Raw genomic sequence first — 20,816 nt, forward strand, 5'->3', positions numbered from 1 at the left:
ACTTCGCATTATATGAGTCTACTGACCAACCACGGCCGCCTACGTTTTAAGAGATATGATTAATATTGTCGTAGCATGATATGATATTTAGCTGTGTTCATCAGCTCAGCCCACTGAACTTGACCAACGTGCCCCCCCAACATCCCCCCCCCCACCTCCATCTGTATCATCTTAAAAAACAGACCTTGCATGTCGTCTCTCCAATACACCCACCACCGCATATGATCACTGATCAAAGTTGATCTGGAGCACTGCTTTGCCACTGATCCCATGCTGGGTTCCTAAGTGTCTCAGGTTACGATACAAAATAGTGTTTGTGTAGCGTGAGTAGAAGAGCAATGGACCGATAAAGTGGTGTCCTGTCTTATAAGCAAATAGTAAGTGACATGGCTTTGTTGGGGTTCAAGTTGTCTGAAGTTGACATAACCTGCATGTTCCCTCCTGACAGCCAAGTACTAATATGGCTGAGAGGCAACATGCATATAAAAGCTCTTTTTACTTTGAACATTCTTGATATTTTATATAAATAAGCAACAACGTGCATAATATAGTATGTATAAGTAAATCTCTTTAAATAAGGTTTTTATGTATTATGTATCCGACTATAGGAATCTAGCATCAGATATTTGATGTAAGTGAGGTTTTGGGTGGTTCTTATTGTAAGTGCGTGCGCACGCGTGTGTGTGTCTGTATGTGTGTGTGTGTGTGTGTGCGTGTGTGTGTGTAGGTGTGTGGTGTGTTACCTGAAGTTCACACACTCCTTGCTGTGACTGTGTGAGATTTCTGACATACTGTTTCAAATCTTTTCCAACTTCTGCTGGAGTTCATCCTCGGGTAAATACCAGCTATTACTCATGATACTTCCCAACACATTTGTAGGACACATGCAAGCATATCGCTTCGTCACTGCATAACAATTAGCTGTGTGAACGCACACCGTGCGACTGATGGAATTTTCCTGATAACACACAACGTGTGCGCTCGGACTTCGCGGCTGCAAAATGAACCGTTACTCCTGTTGACGAGACATAAAAAAAAGGGCGCGGGGGAAAAAGAGACACCGTTCTGCACAAGTTACGACCATACTTGACTATCGACGCAGACTTCACCTCCGTTCTCACACTAGTAGGCTACTTAAACAAGGAGGCGTACAGACAGTGGTGCACAGATGTAAGTATGGCACTTAAAACCCGTTTTCCTCTGCTCGGATTTCAAGCAGCTTCAAGCTTTAAGCAGCAACAAGTCGCTGTAAACTTTAGTCTGACTTGATGCAAGATAATATATTGGATATCTGCTCATAGATATATTATTATTATTATTATTATTATTATTATTATTATTATTATTATTATTATTATTTTGCTCTTACTTGACTCAGGTCCATTTCATCCAGAGCGCGTCGTGAAGTGCGCGCGTGAAGTTGACACATTATGACGTGCGATATATAGCGCGTGCATTGAGGCGGCGGGTCACATCAAACGGAGCACTTTTGCGCGCGGGAACTTAACTTTTCGGTCAGCGTTTTAATTGCTCTATCAAGTACAGAGAGAGAGAGAGAGAGAGAGAGAGAGAGAGAGAGAGAGAGATTTACCGGTCAGTCTCGCTCGTGCGCGCCAAAACTTCAACGTCTGTGCTTGATTTCAATCACGTTAAGGCGTTCGTCTGAGCGCGTTCACCGCGTAAACCTCGCCTATATCTAGCCTATATATCAGCTGTTTTTGGGAAGTTATTCAATCGCGTCTTTCTCTTTTATTTATTTATTTTTATTTATTTATTTATTTTTAGAATTTTTTTTTGACTTGTTTGTCCAGTCGACAGAAAGCCGATGAGGTGTCAGGGAGTTTAAAGCACGCGGATATTGCAAAAGGGGGTTATTAGATTCATAAGTCACCCAAGTGGTGGGCGATTTACTGAGCACGGCAGAAGTTCTCGTATGATGACTTCAAACAAGACACATTACCTACCAGCATCTGTTGGAGCGTGTGGATATTAAAACACTGCTATCTCCAGCACGGCATTGGGGAGGAAAATGGTAAGTAGACAGGAATCATCTACGCTTGCGGGATGAAATGTACCCAGAAATAATTTACATTGCTTGTGGAATTGGGCTCGTAGGAAAATAGAGCATTAGTTGGATGGGTGGTCTCATGGTTATGGACGCCTTAATGGCAGGGTATACTGTTGCCAACAGTGTAACTTTGCTCTCGTGTTTACCAAAAAAAAAAAGAAAAGAAAGAAAGAATCGGAGCGTGCAAGATGCTGAGAGACACAGAGACTGGGAAAATAAACACTTTAATGGGTAATTGTTTCCTCTTTTGCGCGCGGTGTGCCAGACTCTGCTTTGTTTACTGTCGGTGTTTTGGGTTTATGTCTTTAAATTTTTGTACTAAATGTGCTCTTTTTTTTCTCTCTTTTCGATGTCAGTGTAAAAGCAACATGTGTAGACATGTCGATGTGCCCTGCAGGACATGAGCGGTGCTGCGCATCAAAGCGCGTTACAGAACGGGACCTGTTACGGTGGGATTTGGGGACTCCTGTTAGTGGAAAGACGAGCGGCCTTTATGAAATAAGTGCTTCTTTTTGTATAAGAAAACATCCGGCCAGCATGTGATCAAATATTTACAGGACGGGCTTGGCAAGGATATATATTCACGTGACGAGGCGTGGGGAAGCAATAGAGTAACGCAATATCAAGTGACACTTAACGAAAGTGTAGATTTTTTTTTTTTTTTGGCCTCCCAGTAACCTTATAGCTTTGCTATGATTTCAGCACTTTGGACAGAGGCAGCGGAGTCGCTAAACGGACTTTAACACAGGACTGGACGTCGCCTGTTGTGCTTTGCAGATCCTTTTTGCCTAAAGCTAGGGAGCTGTTTTACTTTGGTCCTTTTTATTTATTTTTTTTAAAGCTCTTTCCGAGGAAGCCCCTGTGAACGAGGAAAAAAAAACGAAGCGAGAGAAAGAGAGAGAGGGAGAGAGAGGGAGAGAGAGAGGCAGTCAGTAGAGAGCTGCTTGCTTTGCTTGGCTTTGCTTTGCTTGGCTTTGCTTGGAGTTTGGTGGACGCTTTTCCCGCGGTGTTAAAGTTGAAGTCTTTGCGCTGCTGCTTCTTCCTCCAGCTCCACTTGGTGCGCAGCGTTAACTTTGGGAGATGCGAGTGTTGCTCGTGGAGATCTAACCACTGATAGTGGTTGTCGGCTCTTAAACAGGTAAGAAGCGTTTCCGTTTCGATCCACTGTCGCTACCAGCATGTTTGCGGGGGCTTAGTCTTTACTTCAGCACGGAAATATGATATGGTTTTTTCTCTTATTTGAAGTTTGATTTGTGGTTATGAAAGGTGCCGTCACGCTGTTGGGAATAAGCTTAGGGCAGAGATGATGATGGATGTGGGGGAGTCTGTACATGTACAGAGAGGACAGCGACTTGGGAAGCAAATGGTATAATCATTTGAAATCTTAAGATATCTTTATATACCTGACTTGTTTGGCTTTACGAATAGACTAACCTAGATGTTGTTTTTCTTTCTAACGTGCAGAAGCTGTAGCATGTAGATTGTGGTGATTAAAAAGTTGCTCCAGTTTACAAGGAGGTTCTTATGAGTCATTCATGAAGATGTGATGCTGGCGTTTGTTTATATCATGCTCTTTAAGTAATGCAATAATTCATGCATTTGCCGGCAAATTTGTGCATTGTTTGCTTTGTGCAAGAAATAGTGTGAGGTTATTATTATTATTTTTTTTCTTTCCTTTTTCTGTTTTTGCTGGCTTGGCTCTGTGATTATCGACCAGTCTAAATATGGTTTCATTAGCGTAGGTAGATCATTAACCCTTTGCATCATTCCTAAGTGCTAGTGCAGTCATGGATATCTGTGTAATCTGTGTCGGTAACTGTGTCCTCGCGCTCCGTCCTCTCGGTTATGTCTCTACAGTGAGTGGTTCTTTTTTCTTTTCTTTTTCTTTTTTTTTCTTTCTTTTTTTTTTTTTTACTACAGGCGAGCTCCTTCGTTTCATTCATGCCGGGATTTCCAGCCCTCATTCCAGCATCACCTGCTCCGTCCTGGCTTCTGCGCACATCCGCACAATCACAGGGGGGGGGAAAAAAACAAAACAAAAAAAACAAACATAAAAAATAAAAAACACATAACTTCCGTTAAAACTGTTGAGGTCCGACAAATCCATAATATCCCGTCGTAAGGGATTTTAAAAAGAAAGTCGCTTATTTATTTCCATAATATAAACGGAATAGGAATCGGGATAGGCGTGGTCAGACATTGCCGTTTGTCACGGCTCGGTAGATGGAGGCGCCGATAAGATTTGCCCGATAAGGGGAAATGGCTGAGACATGGGCTTCACGCGAGCGGCGGAAAGGAAACGGAAGACAGAGAGAGAGAGAAATGGGGAATGAGAGAGAGAGAGAAAGCGAATGATCAGCGTTTTGAAAAGGAAAACCTCGTTCCCGGTTTGGTGACTTTTGATGTCGAATAAGTTTAAAGAATTTGTCTCGGTTACAGAGAGAGAGAGGGGGAGAGAGAGAAAGAGAGAAAGAAAGAGAGAGTGAGAGAGGCGATGGATACGAGCGGCGCTCCTTATCCTTTTCTTTCTTCTTTGTATCCGCTTCTGCTTCCATGCAAGACTCATGGCTTCATCCAAAAACCTACCTGCAATCTTCCTAACTAGCATGTCAGAACAGTAGGTACCTATTATTTTGACATGTTATTCAGGACGGTAGTGGGCGGTTATGGATGCAACTTGTGCTTTAAGGGCATAGCGGATGAATGGCAGACATTCAGGCAGAAAAGATATATCCGAGATATCTCCAGCTTCTCCAGCTTTAATCAAGAGGCCATCAAGCGGAAAATGTCTTATTTGATCTATTTCATCTGCCTTTTAGCTCTTAATGATCGTTTCCCCCATCCACCTTTTGTCCGGGGCTTACGAGCCTCTTTCGCTTTTCATCTCGGGTAAATTCGGGTAATTTTCTCCATTAAAATATTTGTGTGCTTCCTCGTGTGTTTGTATAATTACAAGGCACTATAGGATGGCGTTTGAATGCAGCCATTTAAGATGTGCACTCATGGACAATTAGGCAGTGTTTTGTGAACAGGTCGGACCACTGTACAGAATTTCTAACAGTATGAATTAATCATGTTTAATGATTTAATGTTTCATGTTTATTCTATTGTCAGTCGCAGCGTTACTATTGTGCATTGCATTATTACTCCATAAAATGAAAAGAAATGTGATATCGTTGCAAATATGTTGATGGATTGTTTGCTCCGTGCATGCTGTAACGAAACGATGTTGAGTTTGCGGATAACATGTTTATTTTGGGTTTGAGGAAGAAAAAAAACTGCACTTACAACACGGGTTTGATTTGAATTGGCTTTTGTGAGTGTGTGTGTGTGTGTGTGTGTGTGCGTGCGTGTGTGGACGTGTGCGTGTGTGCGTGCGTGCGTGTGTGTGTGTGTGTGTGTGGTTTGTGTTCTTAAAATATATCACATTTCTGTTTGGAGTCGTGTGTTTTCTCCTCCTTTTTGGGGGGATTTATTTGTTACTTTTTGCTTTTTATGAGAGAGAAAGATAGAGCTGTGGGTTTATGGTGTGGGTATGGGTGTGGGCTGAGGGAAGGGAGGGAGGGATGGGGGGAGGCACGACACACTTTGTATGTACGAAAGGTTTTTTGTTTTTTTTTTAATAGAACTTTCTGCAATGTACGTCATCGGACCAGTCCATAAATGGGGTTGTGTCATCTGCACGAGAATCTCCCTCTCTCTCTCTCTCTCTCTCTCTCTCTGTCTCTCTCTCTCTCTCTCTCTCTTTCCGCACTCTGAGCTGCAGAGTTAGGGCGGGCGCGCGACCATAACAAATCTAAACAATGGTAGGTTTCATTCCACAAAAGACAAGTTTAAATATACTCATATATATATGTATAATTATATATATATATATATATATATATATATATATATATATATATATATATATATATATATGTGTGTGTGTGTGTGTGTGTGTATATATATATATATATATATATATATATATATATATATATATATATATATATATTCGATTTTTAAGGGGGGAATGTAGCGTACATCCGGTAATTAGTCTATTTTTAATTACATTTTAAATAGATGTGTGGATATGGGTAAGCGCAGAATAATTTGCTCATGATAAATATGTTGAATTCCTCAGGGAAATAAAGGCTCAGCAATAAAAACAAAGAGATGTTGCAAATAAAAATGCGTTAAATAATAATAATAATAATAATAATAATAATAATAATAATAATAATTTTTTTAAATAAAAGCTATATCTTTTTGTATTTATTTTTTTACCGACACAAAATAACACAATCAATTATTCAGCCAGCACCTTGAAGGGCGGAAGAAATGTATTTTAGGATTTGACGCAGCACAGCTGACAACTTAATATAGCAGAGTGATTTAGACATGTCTACAGCTAAATGTGTTAGGAAAAGGTGAAAGCTGCTCCGATGACGAATACCCCCCCCCCACCCCCACCCCCCCTCATCTGTCACAGAGCTGTGCAGCTCAGCTCTGATAGATGGCAATAGAGATGGAGATTGTCTGGGTGAATCTGATTGGTGCAGCTTATTGTTTCATCCGGACCTCTTATTATATCATTATTTAACTGGACTATTTGAGCTATATGTTTCATTTGGTGCAGTTGTACATTGAGAAGTTTTAGGTAAATGTGTATTGGGGGTTGTTATTGTAATTGTGTGTGTGTGTGTGAGAGAGAGAGCGAGAGAGAGAGAGAGATTCTACCTTTGACCTCCACTAAACATTCATATTGGAGATGGGCCTATTCTCTGCATGTTTGGCTTGTTCTAGTTGTTTCCCACCCACCTGTGTGTTCTAATCGATGGTATAAAATGGAGTGATTCTCTCTCTGCAATGTTGGAGAGCTGGAGAGCAGCACTAGTGCCGGTGCCTGGCAACTGGGGCTGCACCACGGAATCCTCTAACTAACTATTCGCCAACGTCACCGCTCGGGTATGTACGCGAGATGCCTCTCGCATGCTTGCCTGTGTTGTACCTTTGTGTTGCTGGCACCCGAACTTTGTGTGTGTGTCTATGTGTGAGAGTGAGATAGTAGGTGGGATGGTGGGATGTTTGTGCATTTGAGTTGGCATGGGTCTAGCGGAATTGTTGCAAAGGCGGCTCGCTTGGCTGTTTTTCAGTGTATTTTTAGTGCACTTAATACGACTCGTTTAGATAGCCCTTGTCTGACTGAAATAGAAGGATTTCATGTTTTCTGGTTGGAGATTTGGCTATAGGATTTCCTGATGGAAGCCTCACCAATGATTTAAAACGAAGAATGGCGGACACATTCCACTTAATTATGTAAATATAGCCTAGGTACATTCCACAGGTGCAGGAGAGTATGGGGGCCATGCATGGAGTGGCTAAATTACCAGTGGGTACAGAAGGATAGGATGGTGCAGAAGGCTCACAGACTTGTGGATTCATTACCAGGAGAGGCAACGTATGCCATAAGGGATTGATTACAAGCAAGTAGCAAGTGGATTTTACAGCTTAAAGAAGCTTCAGGATGTGTTTGAGTTAATGCTCAGCTTTTTATCAGTTGACATTGGTTATGGCATGGCCCATCGGTCCTGCTTTAGTGTTGTTGCTGATAGAGACCCTGCAATCCTTCAGTACAGAGAGAGATGAGAGATGGTGGAAGGTGGGGTTGACTAAATCACGCCCCTCTCATCCCCCAACCCACCAGCACCACCACAACCACCCACCCACACACCATTCTCTCCCTCAGCTTGGCTAGCAAAGTGAAGTCAGGCACCCAGGATCAGGCAAACCATAGCATAGGGAGAGAGCTTCACCGGCTGACTCATTGATTTCAGCGTGGTGACACAATAAAAATGCAAAATATATGCTAGAATAAGCGTATATATATATATATATTACAAGAAGTAAGAGAGAATATTGGGTCATGGATGTGTTGGATGACGTTCCTGTTCAGCTATTTCTGTTTTTATTCCTGTTCTATAATGAGAGAGTCTTCAATGCATTTTTGTTTACGCCAGTAAGTCCATGTTTAGTCCATGCTTAAAGGATCATTTATCTCTATTGGGAATTGTAACATTATAATGTGATTGTATTAAACTGAGCCAGAATAAATATTTTTAAAATGTAATCGCACAAACTCTCTGAAAACCTTGCATTTGTATAATCTTTCCCAGCATCTGATAAAGACAACAATCCATCCACGTATTTGCTGCAGATTTTTTGTCACTGCTCACGTTTCCGTTACCTTCTCCTTGAACCATAAAATACACATTCCAACCATCATTTTATGTTAGAAAGTTGATTCATAGGTTGTTGCACATGACCTTTAGAGCACCAAAGGTATTTGGACAAGGAAGTGCCTCACCTCTCTGGAGGATCGTGCTGGGAATGTCTGGATTCCTGAGGAAGTCCTGCAGAGAAACGACAGTGAAAAAGAGATTTTGAGAAAGCTGAGGTGACGTCATTAGCGACCCGACCTATTGGATAGAGACACGGCCATCGCTTCTGACGCCGCTCCGACTCTCTCAACATTCAACGTGGTCCTCGTCTCACTCTCCTGCCAAACACGTCTCTTCAGAAGACATCGCCGGCACAGAAGACATCATGATGACGGAGAATCCCACTGATATGTGTTTATGCCTGAAAACAGGATTAAAATGTGTACATAACCATTGTTAGATAAACTTTAGTTTGCTATCTTAGACTATATTGTTACATGAAACAATCAATTTATGGATACTAAACACTAAGCTAACGTATGTGTTCTGATAATCACTTCTCTTTAGCATCATAAGAAACTTTGTATTTCTGTGAGTCATGCTTCTGTGCAGCTGGCATTGTGCTGTATTTGCAGTTTTGAATGAGACCTATGGTTTTTGTGCACCTAATGAGAAGCAGAGTGATTTATTTATGAATTACCTGGCTGGAGCAGCCTTGGCATGCTGTGTCTGTATCAGATGGGAGGTGTGTGTGTGTGTGTGTGTGTGTGTGTTGTATATGTGAAGTTTGAGGTTAAGTTTTTTCTCCTCTCTTGGAGTCACATCGCTCAGCAATTGCTGATGCAACTCTTTGTCACCCAGAGTTTACCGTCTCCTCCTGTGATCCTATGGTTAGTAGCTATATTCATCTTGGCTTATGCCTACAGAGATTTGAAGGAGGATGTACGCATGAGTGTGTGCAACTGGGAGAAGGTGATAGTATACAGTAGTAGGGTTTGTGTGAGTGCATTTGAGCATATTTGCATATTTGCTGTGTGATTGTGCATGGGAGATGAGTGTGTGTGTGTGTGTGTGTGTGTGTGTGTGTCAGAGCAGGTGTTAGCATCCTCTCCCATGCTGGGACCAGCTACATCTGAACCCCTCAACTTCATTACTTCAGACAGAGAATAATCACAACCACCATACAACGATGTCATCGATATAAATCTCACACTAGTGGTCCAATAGCTTCAACAAAATAATGACAAGTAAATCGAAAAAAAAATCTAATTAAACGTAACGTTATTAAATAAACACTCGATGTCTTGAAAAGAACATGATAAGAATTTTACAATGATGAAAATACCAAAAAGTCATTTTAACCCCTTCAGGTTTTATTGATGGAAGTCTGGGCATGTTAATGGGTCTTGGGAGGTTACAGGGTTCAATTCTGACCAATCCCTGAGTGTTTTGACATATTTGACAGTTTGATATTAATCCTTCTAGTCCATTTCCACTGATTTAAGGTGGCTGACTGAAAAATATGTTTTGTTTTGTTTTTAAACCGTCTGGCCAGCATCTGGCACACAAGCTCTCCTTGCAGGTTACAAAGGTGCTCAATAGACAACTGACAATAGTTTAAGATATCACACACAGGAGATCTCTAGACAAGAATAGGACCTTGATGTGGTGGAAAGCAGGAGGAACCGCTTCACTTTGAAGCTTTTTTTTTTTTTTTTTTTTTTTTTTTTTTTAGAATCACAAAAGCAACTATCCATTTTCACAGGACAATCTATGGTCCTTTCACATGAAGGTGTTTCATTTGAGCCCATCCTGGGTCCACTAGAAAACAATGGCACCCTGACTGGGTGTAAAGCAGTGAATGAATCCCCTTGAGCTTTTCAACAACATCTACAGACATTACAAAGTCGGGGCGGGGGGGGGGGGGGGAAACTCAGCGGGGAATTTGTATTTGATTTACATGATACAATTCTTAAAACGCATTTAAAAAAATAAAATAAAAAAACAATGGGGTGCGTGCGCGACACAGTAATAACGCATAACGCACATACATCCACAGGAAAACGTGTAAAATATGACTATGATTGATATCTAGATCACTGACATTATCATTTAGGCTAGATAAGACAGAATAAGTCAGATAGGTATTGTCGAGCAATTAGAATAGAATAGGTATAGAAGTAATCTCTGATTAAAGCTTCTCCAAAGACAAATAATGGCGCACACTACCCTGCTAGAAAAAAAAGTACGCCTTAAGACTGTAGCATAGCTCCCGCACAATCTCCAGTAGTCTGCGGTTTCGGATGTAGGACCACGCCACTTTCGGTTTATTAAGCTTGACTCACTCGAGTCACGTGCCTCGACGTCAACGTAGCAGAGGTGACGTCGAGGCACCAGAATCGTACCAGAATCGCGCGGAATGAAGTTGTCATTTCAAGCTCGGGAGCTCTCGCGGTGCGCATTAATCCAGACCCGTGTGGTGTGTGTGTGTGTGTGTGTGAGTGCGTGCGTGTGTGCGTGTGTGTGCGCGCGCGCGCGCGCGTGCGTGTATGTGTATATGTGTGTACGGAGCATGCCGTCCAGAGCGCTTGAACCGACCTGCGAAGGATCCGCTCAGTCATGGGAGTGCATTACCTCGCCCGTGCGATTTCCGCCATCAATAATTTAATCTATTTGCTCCAAAGCTGAAGAGACTGACGACAACTCGGCGCTGCTGCTTGGCAGAAAAAAAAGAGAAAAAAAAAACCAGCGCGAGGAATTAAAGCTTGGGGGGGAAACGCGTGAGGGGTTTGCGCGCGCTGGGGGACTTTTTTTGATCCAAAAAAACATCCCAGATGACACTGTCCCGCTGAATGGTCTCCCTTTAGAACTGGACAGTAAAATAAAGGTAGGTTTTGTTTTCATACCGAATGCTTTGGTTAGACTTTGTGAAAAGTATTCAAGCAACATATTTGAGCACGCGATCGCGTGCTTGTGCAATTATAACCTAGGCTGTTTTGGTCATGCATTAATTAGGCTAATAAGAAAATAGCTCCATCTCTGTGAAATGTATTCGGAATGCATAAAAAAAAAAAAAGTTTAAATATTTCCACTAGTCTCACCTGAAACATCATTTCAGTTAAAGCGATCAGTCAACACACTCATTAGACAGCCCCCTGTTTCCCTTAACGTCTCTATTATTAAACTGAATACTTTGCGTGTTCTGTTATGGTCCTTCCACTGCTAAAGAGGACAGAGAAATGTACTTGTGCATTTGAAATGTAGTAGACTAAATGTATAAGTGGAGTTTGGTGCACTCGATAAGACTTTCATAGGAAACTTGAGCTCTGGGGTTAGGCTTACAGTGCAGTCTAGCTTTTCCCTACAGCCTCATCAACTCTCCCAAGGTTTCACATCTAACTTTGTGTGTGTGTGTGTGTGTGTGTGTGTGTGTGTGTGTGTGTGTGCATTACAGAACATCACTGTAATTGCAACGAGCTCTGAATTTCGCGTTTAATAATAAATGCAAAGCAAAATAAGCCCAGCTGAGTGGTCACGGATTCCTGGAAATTGCAACGATTCATATTCTTGGGAATTTTGATCGTTACTATTTAACGACCTGTCAATATTTCTCATTAGCTTGGACTTGATGGTGAATTGTTACATTGCTGAGTAGCTGTTTTATCATTGGTTGGTTGACTAGAAGAGAAAACCATTAGTGTGCTGATGTATTTGAGAGTATTTTTGTGCTTGAAGAACTTTAATTTGTCTGCTTTCATCTGAGTGTACAGTCCAGACCTTTCACTTCATGTATTGAAGTTGAACTTTTTATTGAATTGTTTTTGTTTTTGTTTTGTTTTGCTTGTGCTTGTGTTGATATGTAGAATAAAGTGCCTGTGTGCGTTACACTATGTCCCTTCGTATGCTGAGAATAAAAGCGTAACATGCAATTCATGTAGACAAAAGCGCCATCTAGCGTATAAACTGAGTAAATTCCTGAGCTGCACTTAACTCTTGGATTGTGTTGCTAATTGTATTTGGCCAAAGCTGAAGTGAAAATGTAGTTTTACTAATTGTGTTGGATCAAAAGTTTGCACACTTCTAGTCAGGCTTGGATGTGGTAATGTTTCTAGCCCAGAGTTGAACATGTTCTCAGTAGCTAAGCCAGAAAGTCACCTAGCCTACATGAAAACAACACCTACCAGCATCACAGTTGGCCAATCTTGGATGATATTTCCGAGGCGGATCCTGCCAATGCTCGTCCTTTCTCCTGTTACGTGAAGAGCCGAAACTTATACATTAATCATTACCGCACTAAAGTTTAATTTGGTTTGGTTCCCCGCTTTCCGCGAGGCAGCAGGACTCCAACTAAGAAGCCTAAGCACTTCAGAAGGAAGCAATTAGTCTACCAAATAAAGTCAGACTAAACTAAAATTCAGAGGGTTCTGTGACATTTATGCTAAAGAATGTAAATGACACAACTATACACCCTAAAATTCCCTAAGCGCCTTCATTCGGCTATCAAATGTGGCTTTCTCTGCAAGTAGAGAGATCAAGAATTTGTTTATATGCACTACAACTGTTGCAAACTCTATGAAACAGGATGTTTTACTTTTGTTCTTCAACCGTTTCGGGATAAAAGCCAGTCGACTGAAATGAACAAGCAGCGTAACAGCCATAGAAGAAGCTGGAGATCACGAACTTAAAATATCTTCTGTCTTGTTCTGCGCTTGTCTACAACACAGCTGTGTTACATTGTAGAAGAAACCGCAATTACCTGAGGATGTACTTCAAAGGATCCTGCCTTATCCTCACAGTCGCGAACATGGAGCGAGAATGAAGCAAAGTTTTTACAAGCATGCTGCCATTTGCTGCTGTTTGATCCCTCCCAAAGATTAATCATTAGCCTGGCATGTAGCCATTAGCAACAGTCAAAGCAAAGCAGCCATCTCAGTGTTTTTGAGCGCGAAATCGGTGTGAGGTTGGTAGGTATTGGTGACATAAAATTTCATGTAAATGAAATATCTTAGTTAGGTACTGTTAGAAGGTTTCAACACTGGCATAATTTCGTTTATAATGTATTTATTGAAGCACACAATAATTGTTGAAGCACATAATAAATACAACCTATAGCAAAAACTTTAAACCAAACAGGACCTTATGTATCGGAACAGGAATATTTGGTTTACTTTTATCCAACAGCTTAAAGATTAAATATGCAGAATGTTTGTTAGAACGTGGATCTAAGCAGTCACTAGTTTGGTTATTAGCTGACACTGAAGATTGTAAAACACTGAATAATTTTAGAATACTTTATTAAGTTATTTATTTATTTATTTTGTCTGGTGGGGTTTTTTTTCCTCCATAAAACGTTGCATTCTATCACATAAAGCCAAACAAGAGGTGTAAGGTCATTTGAACTTTTCAAACAATAATGCCCCCTGGTGGAACTCCCTTAGAGTTTCCACCTAATTTGAACACTAGTCTGCCAATTTTACAGGCTTTTTTTTATTTATTCATCTAGAAAGCTCTTGCTTTTATTAAGAGAGAAAATGTAGAACTAAGACCTAATCTTCCTGATTCACAATACCTTCTAAGATCCTTTCTTGTGGTTTGTTTTAAAGTTTGTTATAGCCTTGGTGACCTTTTGAAATAGTCTATGGCACATGAAGAAAATGGAAACCTTTTATTTATTTATTTTTTATTTCTACCAGAAAAGCTGTTATTCCCGATACACTTTCATGTTAACCAAGCTTCATCTGCCTGTCATGAGGGGATTTCTTAAATAATCCATGCATGGCAGGGAGACTTAAGCAAATAGAGCTGCGAGGAACCGGGAGCGTGCAAAGCAAACCACCCTGTCCTACCAGCTTCTGTCGAAACAATTGAGCAGGTGCACGTTACTCTTTACCACCTCCCGCCAGCCACAACCCCCCAACCCCACCCCATCCCACCCCACCCAACAGCAGTAGTGCTGCCACTCATGTGCGCACAGAGATAAATCATATTTAGCAATGAAAAGTGTCTGAAAGTGCTCCTGCTAAGCCCTCCGGTGTGTGTGTGTGTGTGTGTGAGAGAGGACACATTATCAAATACAGCTGTGTAGATATCATGTCATCACTATACATTCATCCTTCTTTTGTAGACAGAGGGATCCAAAGGTCACCTGAGGCTTGAGGGATACTTCTATAGAGGGAGCCCTGGCTGTTTGGAATGCTATGTGTGGCATATTCAAAAGAATATAATGCACCTGGCTTCCATGGTGACAGAATAGTGTTCACAAAAAGGTACATAAATAAACTTCGAAAGTCCCACCTCTGTTTGCGCCACAGCTCGTTCTACAGATTGTACCCCCTCCTCCTGTACATGCGCACATCATGAAACACCATGTTTGCGTTATATTGACCGGATATTGATATTGTGACTGCGCGACGCAGCTCAGAGGGAAAGACACACACATCAGACATATTAAAGTGGAACAATGTGTCCATGGCGGTAATTTGGTTTCCACCCCCCTTCTGGTTTGAACAAGGTCTCGCTTATTGCCAGCTCGGTCCCCGAGCAATAAACTGATTCACCGCCTAGATTGCGTTTTAACAGGAAGGTGATTGAGAGCATAATCCATATTGATTCGCCGGATGGAAACAGGAAATAGCAGGGTTAGAAATAAAATTTGTTTGTTGTTCCTGGTGAGAGGGGACCCCAGAGGAATGGCAAGCAATTGCAAGCTGATGAGTGGCACCCCCCCCTTAGCCATTCCCCCCACTCCACAACACTCCTTTCCATCCTCCACCTCCCTGCCCAGTCCGCCTTGGAGACCTGGAAGAGACGTCATCAGGGTTGTTATGCTGAGAAATGACGCTCGAGATCATACCCCCACCCCACCCTTTCGCTGCCTAAGAGTTGTGGATTATAAGATGCAGTGTTGTCCACATTCAGAGCGTTCAATCTCCAGTTACTTTCGTTCCAAGCTACACACTCCACGTGCATGTGGCTTGTACGACAGAGCCAAAAGATCGCGCTGATACAGCTGTCCATCATCGGTTTGTACGGTGAGTTATCAGGACCATATGCGCTTTTTTAAGCAGGTCCAAACAGGTGAGATAGTGCTGTGCCAGGTTTATCAAGTTTTACTATCACCCCCCCCAGTGATGGTGTTATATTATCTATCATTCGATAGCACTCGCAATTTATATAATACCTCCCTCATCAGAGGGACAACAGATGTTTGGTAATTGAGATCAACCTGAAACTGGGGCAGATGCTGGGCTGTGGCCGAGTGTGTACATAAAACCCACATTAGTGCCATTCAGAGGGGGGGGGGGGGGAGAGAGAGGATGCTGCCAGAAATATATCTGTCCCTGAAGGTGCAACACATTTGGAAGTATTTCAAAGAAGTGAGCAAGTATGACATAAGACGCAATCAAGTCCTAATCCTCGACGGCACTTTAAAATCCTCTCTGAAGTTTCTGCGGAGGTAATTGCTGACAATGTAAGAATTTTTTTTTTCCATGACTGGAAAAGCTGATGGGCTGAAGTATCTTTTCATGCCTGCAGAAGCAGCGCATGCACACATTTTACTCTGTGCTTCATTCGATTAGGATTGATCCATCCTCCAAAGCTGTAATCCCAGCCTGTTTTTAATTTATTTATATTTTTTTCAGTGCTTGTTTTTGACTATGTGGGAGAAAAAATTAACGGAGCTCCTATCTCTTTCTCTCCTACCAGACACACAAACACAAGCATACACGCACACACACACACACCCACACACACATCTGCAAATGCATGTGCCCACAGTCTTTCTCTTACACACACACACGTACACACACCCATGCGCACACCTCGCCAGGTGAAACGTCACAGCGCAAGGGGACTCAGCGCTCATTAAGGGGAAGGCTGCAATATTCTGAATCGAGACCATGGGACTCCCAGCTCGCCTATTTATAGCTGCCGTGTCTCCATGGCAGTCACCGCTGCGCTGGCAAATCGCAGCCGTGGCCCCAGACGCCAATTAAGAATGAAACAAATGCCTTTTAGAGAGGGGCGTGCCGCCATGTCTCTCCCACCCTTCTTCAGTCTCTTTCCGCTGCATGAGTGCATCCTCTCCATGCCTCTTCCGGAGGATGCTCGGGGTAGAGGGAGGACGCCACGCAGAGAGCTGGCCGAGCTGTGCTGCGACGTTGGCTATTTTTAAAACGCCCCCCCCTCACACACACACACTCGCATTCTCTCCCCCAGCCCCTCCACCTCCTCCTCCTCAAGAAGGAGAGCAGATGAGGGATGTCTTCTTTTTGTGCTGGTGTTTTGGATGCTCCCCGTGCTATTGTTTGTGAATGTTGCGGCGAGTTTTGAGATGTCGACGGACGTGATGAATTGCTGTGACTCATAGGGGCATCAGAGAGGTAAGAGAGTGAGGGATAGGCATAGAGAGATGAAAGTGAGAGAAAGGATGAGCGGCGCGCTGTAGGGACAGTCCTGGCTTTCTCTGCGTCTTTCTGTTGGTGGTGTCGGTGGCCGTCTTGACCCGGATGTGTGAAATGCACCCGTTGGGCATAGAGTAGTTTTTATGAATGAATGAATCAGTGCATGGGTGAATGAATGGCATCCTGTTTTTTTTTTCCCTCTTGTAGTCAATTTCCTCTCTCCCTCACTCTCTGTCTCTTCATTTACCTGGTGACCTCTACATAGAACATGCTCTTTAGTGATGACTCAAGATTCTTAATTAAAACAAGCTAGAAGTAGAGCATTTACAGACTGTTTGAATCAGTAGTGGTGAATGTAAGCGTTACAGTGGAGGATTTTTCCGCTGTTGCTTTAGCTTTAAGGCTTAAATATTAGGCCATTTTTGCTCTTCAGATATAAGTAGTAAACTATCGGTATACTTTGAACCCTATCTTACTCTCATCAATATTACAAAATTGACTTTAGTCTTTTTTTGTTGTTGTTGTTATAACTACTACACACTGGTCACCAGCACTTAACATCAGTCAGGATTGCGTTAGTCTGATGGGATGCTAGAGCAGGAGAGGAGGGCGAGGAGGGAGGCAGGAGGGAAGTGCGGGAAAGAGGGAGTGGGTGAGAGCCTCTCATGTCCTCCTAATGATACTCCTGAGTCTCTGTATGTGTCTTCATGTGTGTACGTGTGTGTATGTGTGTGTGTGGACAGATTCGGTGTGATGCGTCAGTAGTGCCAACGTTCCCCTGGGCCTCAACTGCCAGGAACTAAAAATGCAACAAAGAAATAACAAGTTGGCATGTTGTGGGTCGGTTGCTATGAAATGTGAATGTTTTAGGTCTGCAACTCTGATCACAGTTTACATGAGAGCATCGGCTGCCAGGGGGACTGGCTGCAAACGAGACAACAGGCACTTTGGGGAAACAGATCTAATTGACAAAGATAACAGAAAAATAATGCAGCACGACTAATGATTAGGCATCAGTGCAAAGTGAACATGACTGTCTTGTACTTGTTCTTTTAGACGTATCGCTTTTAAAATTGAAATCTCTGTTTCTCTCCATCCCTCCCCTTTTTTCTTATTCTCCTTTATGTCCCTCCCTGAACCACCCCACCCCACCTTACACACACCTTTCCCTCTGTCACTATCTCCAGTTCCAACAGGTCAGAAGAGTGATGACCATCCTGTTCCTTACTATGGTTATTTCATACTTCAGTTGCATGAGAGCTGCGCCCATGAGAGAGGTGCCGGGCGTTGTGGGGGGCCACCGAGCCGAGGGCTACCTGGGGGCCGCCCGGGGCCATGGGACTCCACCGAGCGGGGGAGCTCTGCCCTCGCTCACGGACACGTTCGAGCAGGTGATCGAGGAGCTACTGGAAGTGGAGGGGGAGGCAGCGCAGGGCCAGGGAGGGGGGGGCCCCGGCAACGCAGCAACGGCCGAGTCAAAGGACGTCGACACGTATGCATCGCGTGTGATGATCAGCAACCAAGTGCCTTTGGAGCCGCCGCTGCTCTTTCTCTTGGAGGAATACAAAAACTACCTGGATGCCGCCAACATGTCGATGCGGGTGCGGCGCCACTCGGACCCGGCGCGGCGTGGCGAGCTCAGCGTGTGCGACAGTATTAGCCAGTGGGTGACGGCCGTGGACAAAAAGACGGCTATCGACATGTCCGGCCAGACCGTCACCGTGCTGGAGAAGGTCCCGGTGGCCAATGGGCAGCTGAAGCAATACTTTTACGAGACCAAATGCAACCCGCTGGGTTACACGAAGGAGGGCTGCCGAGGAATAGACAAGCGGCACTATAACTCGCAATGCCGGACAACCCAATCGTACGTGCGAGCCCTCACCATGGATAGCAAACGGAAGATCGGCTGGAGGTTTATACGGATAGACACTTCGTGTGTATGCACATTGACCATTAAGAGGGGGAGATAGTGTACACAATGTATAGATTTTATTGAGAGTTCTAACAAGAGAGAAAGAAAAAGAGTAAATATCTATTTGTATATATACATAACAGGGTAAATTATTCCGTCAGATGAAAATTTTATGGACTGCATGTAAAAAAGATGAAGTTTATACAGTAAAGTGATACTACAGTCTATTTATTGAACATATTCATGACCTTGTAAACAATTAAAAAAAGATCTGATCAGTCATTTGCTCCCAGTTCAAATTACTATATCACATTCCGCAAGACGTTGTGGTTTTCTTTACGTTGCCAAGAACTCAACAGATGAGAGGAGAGATTATTTAAGAGGAAAAAGAAAAAAAAAAAAACTTGCATGCTGCTTCAATTGTGAATTGAACAAAAAACTGTCCACTTTCAGAAAACAAGACCACTATTCCAACCAAAAGATTCTGTTTACATTCTCAGCAGTGACAGGACATCCTCCTCTAAGTACTTTAACTGTTTCCTATTCTAAACTTCTCAAGGTTATGTTGGAATTACATACTATGTCAAGGTGCTGTTGTCAAAGCTTTGCTGTTTATTTTTTTATCCCCACGAAATGAAAGATGAAAGAAAAAAAACACTATAAAAATTATATATATATATATATATATATATATATATATATATATATATATATATATATATATATATATATATTTCATTCACATATGTTCTGAATTAATATAATTCATTTTGTATGTTGTGAAGTTGTTTGCAATATTAAATTGAAATATTTGAAGAAATAAAAATGACTATAGGCAAGTGAAAAACAAACCCAATGTCAATAAAGTTTGAGCTCTCCCTTTACAGGTATAAATTCAGCACAAACCTCGGAGAAGAGACGATTATCTTCCTCCTAGAAATTGAACTCACAGCTGGAATCTAGTTTTGGGCAAAATTACCCAGTGCATTAAAAAAAAGAGCTTGAGTTCTGAAAAAGAGACCATGTAGTAATGACAAGATCATCCATACATATATGATAATCAAATGTAAAATGTTTTATAACAAAAACCAATACACACAAGCCAGAGTAAATATGCAAAACAGCACCTGCTCTCCAAGCCTCTTGCATACATCCCACGCAATCTCTCACGTCCTGCCCAAGCAGAGGAGCGACACTGTTCAGGTAAGGTCCACTCTGAGTGTGGAACATAAATCCAGCTAAGATGGTGGCGGTAGGTGGTGTTTCTCCTTCAATCACTGGTCATGGGCTATCATTTCTATCACAAGTACATTATCTTTGTCCTAGAAAAAAAGAGATCAGTGAGTTCAACACTCTAATACACTCCACTTGATATCTGATCCATCTTTGTGCACAGACGGACCTGTTTCAGCTCATAGATTGTTATCAGACCCATGTGTCTGAAGTGTTGACACAGTGTTGAAAACAAGGTACAGCGTGAGAGTAGATACTCTGGGTTGGACATCATGTGCAGTCAGAACTCTAGAATATTCTACATCCATATCTTATAAAGAAAAAAACAACTCAGATCCACAGATAACAAATGTCTATAACCCCAAGCAGATGAACTTGTTTGACAAGAACTTACACACATATTTGTGCACCTCAAGTTTATATCCTTTTACTATATTTCATATTACTCTTGATACAATGGTGTCACTTTGATATTAGTTCTCTATCCTTATGCATACCTGTCTGAATAACGAAGGGCATCATTCACACAAGGACCATCTAAAAAATCTAAAGACTCAAAGATTCTACTAATTATTATTTGTCAGATTTGTTACCATTATAACGTGATTAAAAAGAATGTATTTAAAAGAATGTAATTAAATGTAGACAGGCCAATTAGCATTGCAGTAAACAGTGTTTCCCAGTCTTGATCTTGGAGAACCACAACCATGTATATTTTGATGTTTTCCCTTCTCAAGTCATCAGCTAATTAACAAGCATGAACCAGACTGAACCGGGTGACACAGAGGAGAGAAAATACCAACATGTGCAAGACGGTGGTACTCCAAGACCTGGATCGAGAGGCACTGCAATAGATAAGTTGTCCTGGCTGAGAAACCAGCTATATGTCTGAGTTATTTTGGTGAGTTTCAAATTGTCCCAAGTTCAAAGCAGTGCCTGGTGAGAGACCCAGCAGAGCCCTGACCCATTTGCCATGGAAGTAGGCCACTCCATGC

At 42.2% G+C, this 20,816-nt stretch overlaps 1 protein-coding gene across 2 annotated transcripts; it reads left to right on the top strand.

The window, feature by feature from the left end:
- Positions 1 to 10,675: 10,675 nt before the first annotated feature.
- Positions 10,676 to 18,870, top strand: bdnf (brain-derived neurotrophic factor). 2 transcript variants are annotated; one of them, XM_053617333.1, is made up of 2 exons: positions 10,676 to 11,158; positions 17,864 to 18,870. In XM_053617333.1, the coding sequence occupies exon 2, from the start codon at positions 17,885 to 17,887 to the stop codon at positions 18,644 to 18,646; it is 762 nt and encodes a 253-aa protein (XP_053473308.1). In that variant the 5' UTR covers positions 10,676 to 11,158; positions 17,864 to 17,884; the 3' UTR covers positions 18,647 to 18,870. The 2 variants fall into 2 exon arrangements, with proteins under 2 accessions (XP_053473308.1, XP_053473309.1); XM_053617334.1 differs by having other exon boundaries at positions 11,120 to 11,158; positions 17,873 to 18,870.
- Positions 18,871 to 20,816: the final 1,946 nt, after the last annotated feature.

This window comes from Ictalurus furcatus, chromosome 27, assembly GCF_023375685.1.
Source record: "Ictalurus furcatus strain D&B chromosome 27, Billie_1.0, whole genome shotgun sequence".
NCBI lineage: Eukaryota > Metazoa > Chordata > Actinopteri > Siluriformes > Ictaluridae > Ictalurus > Ictalurus furcatus.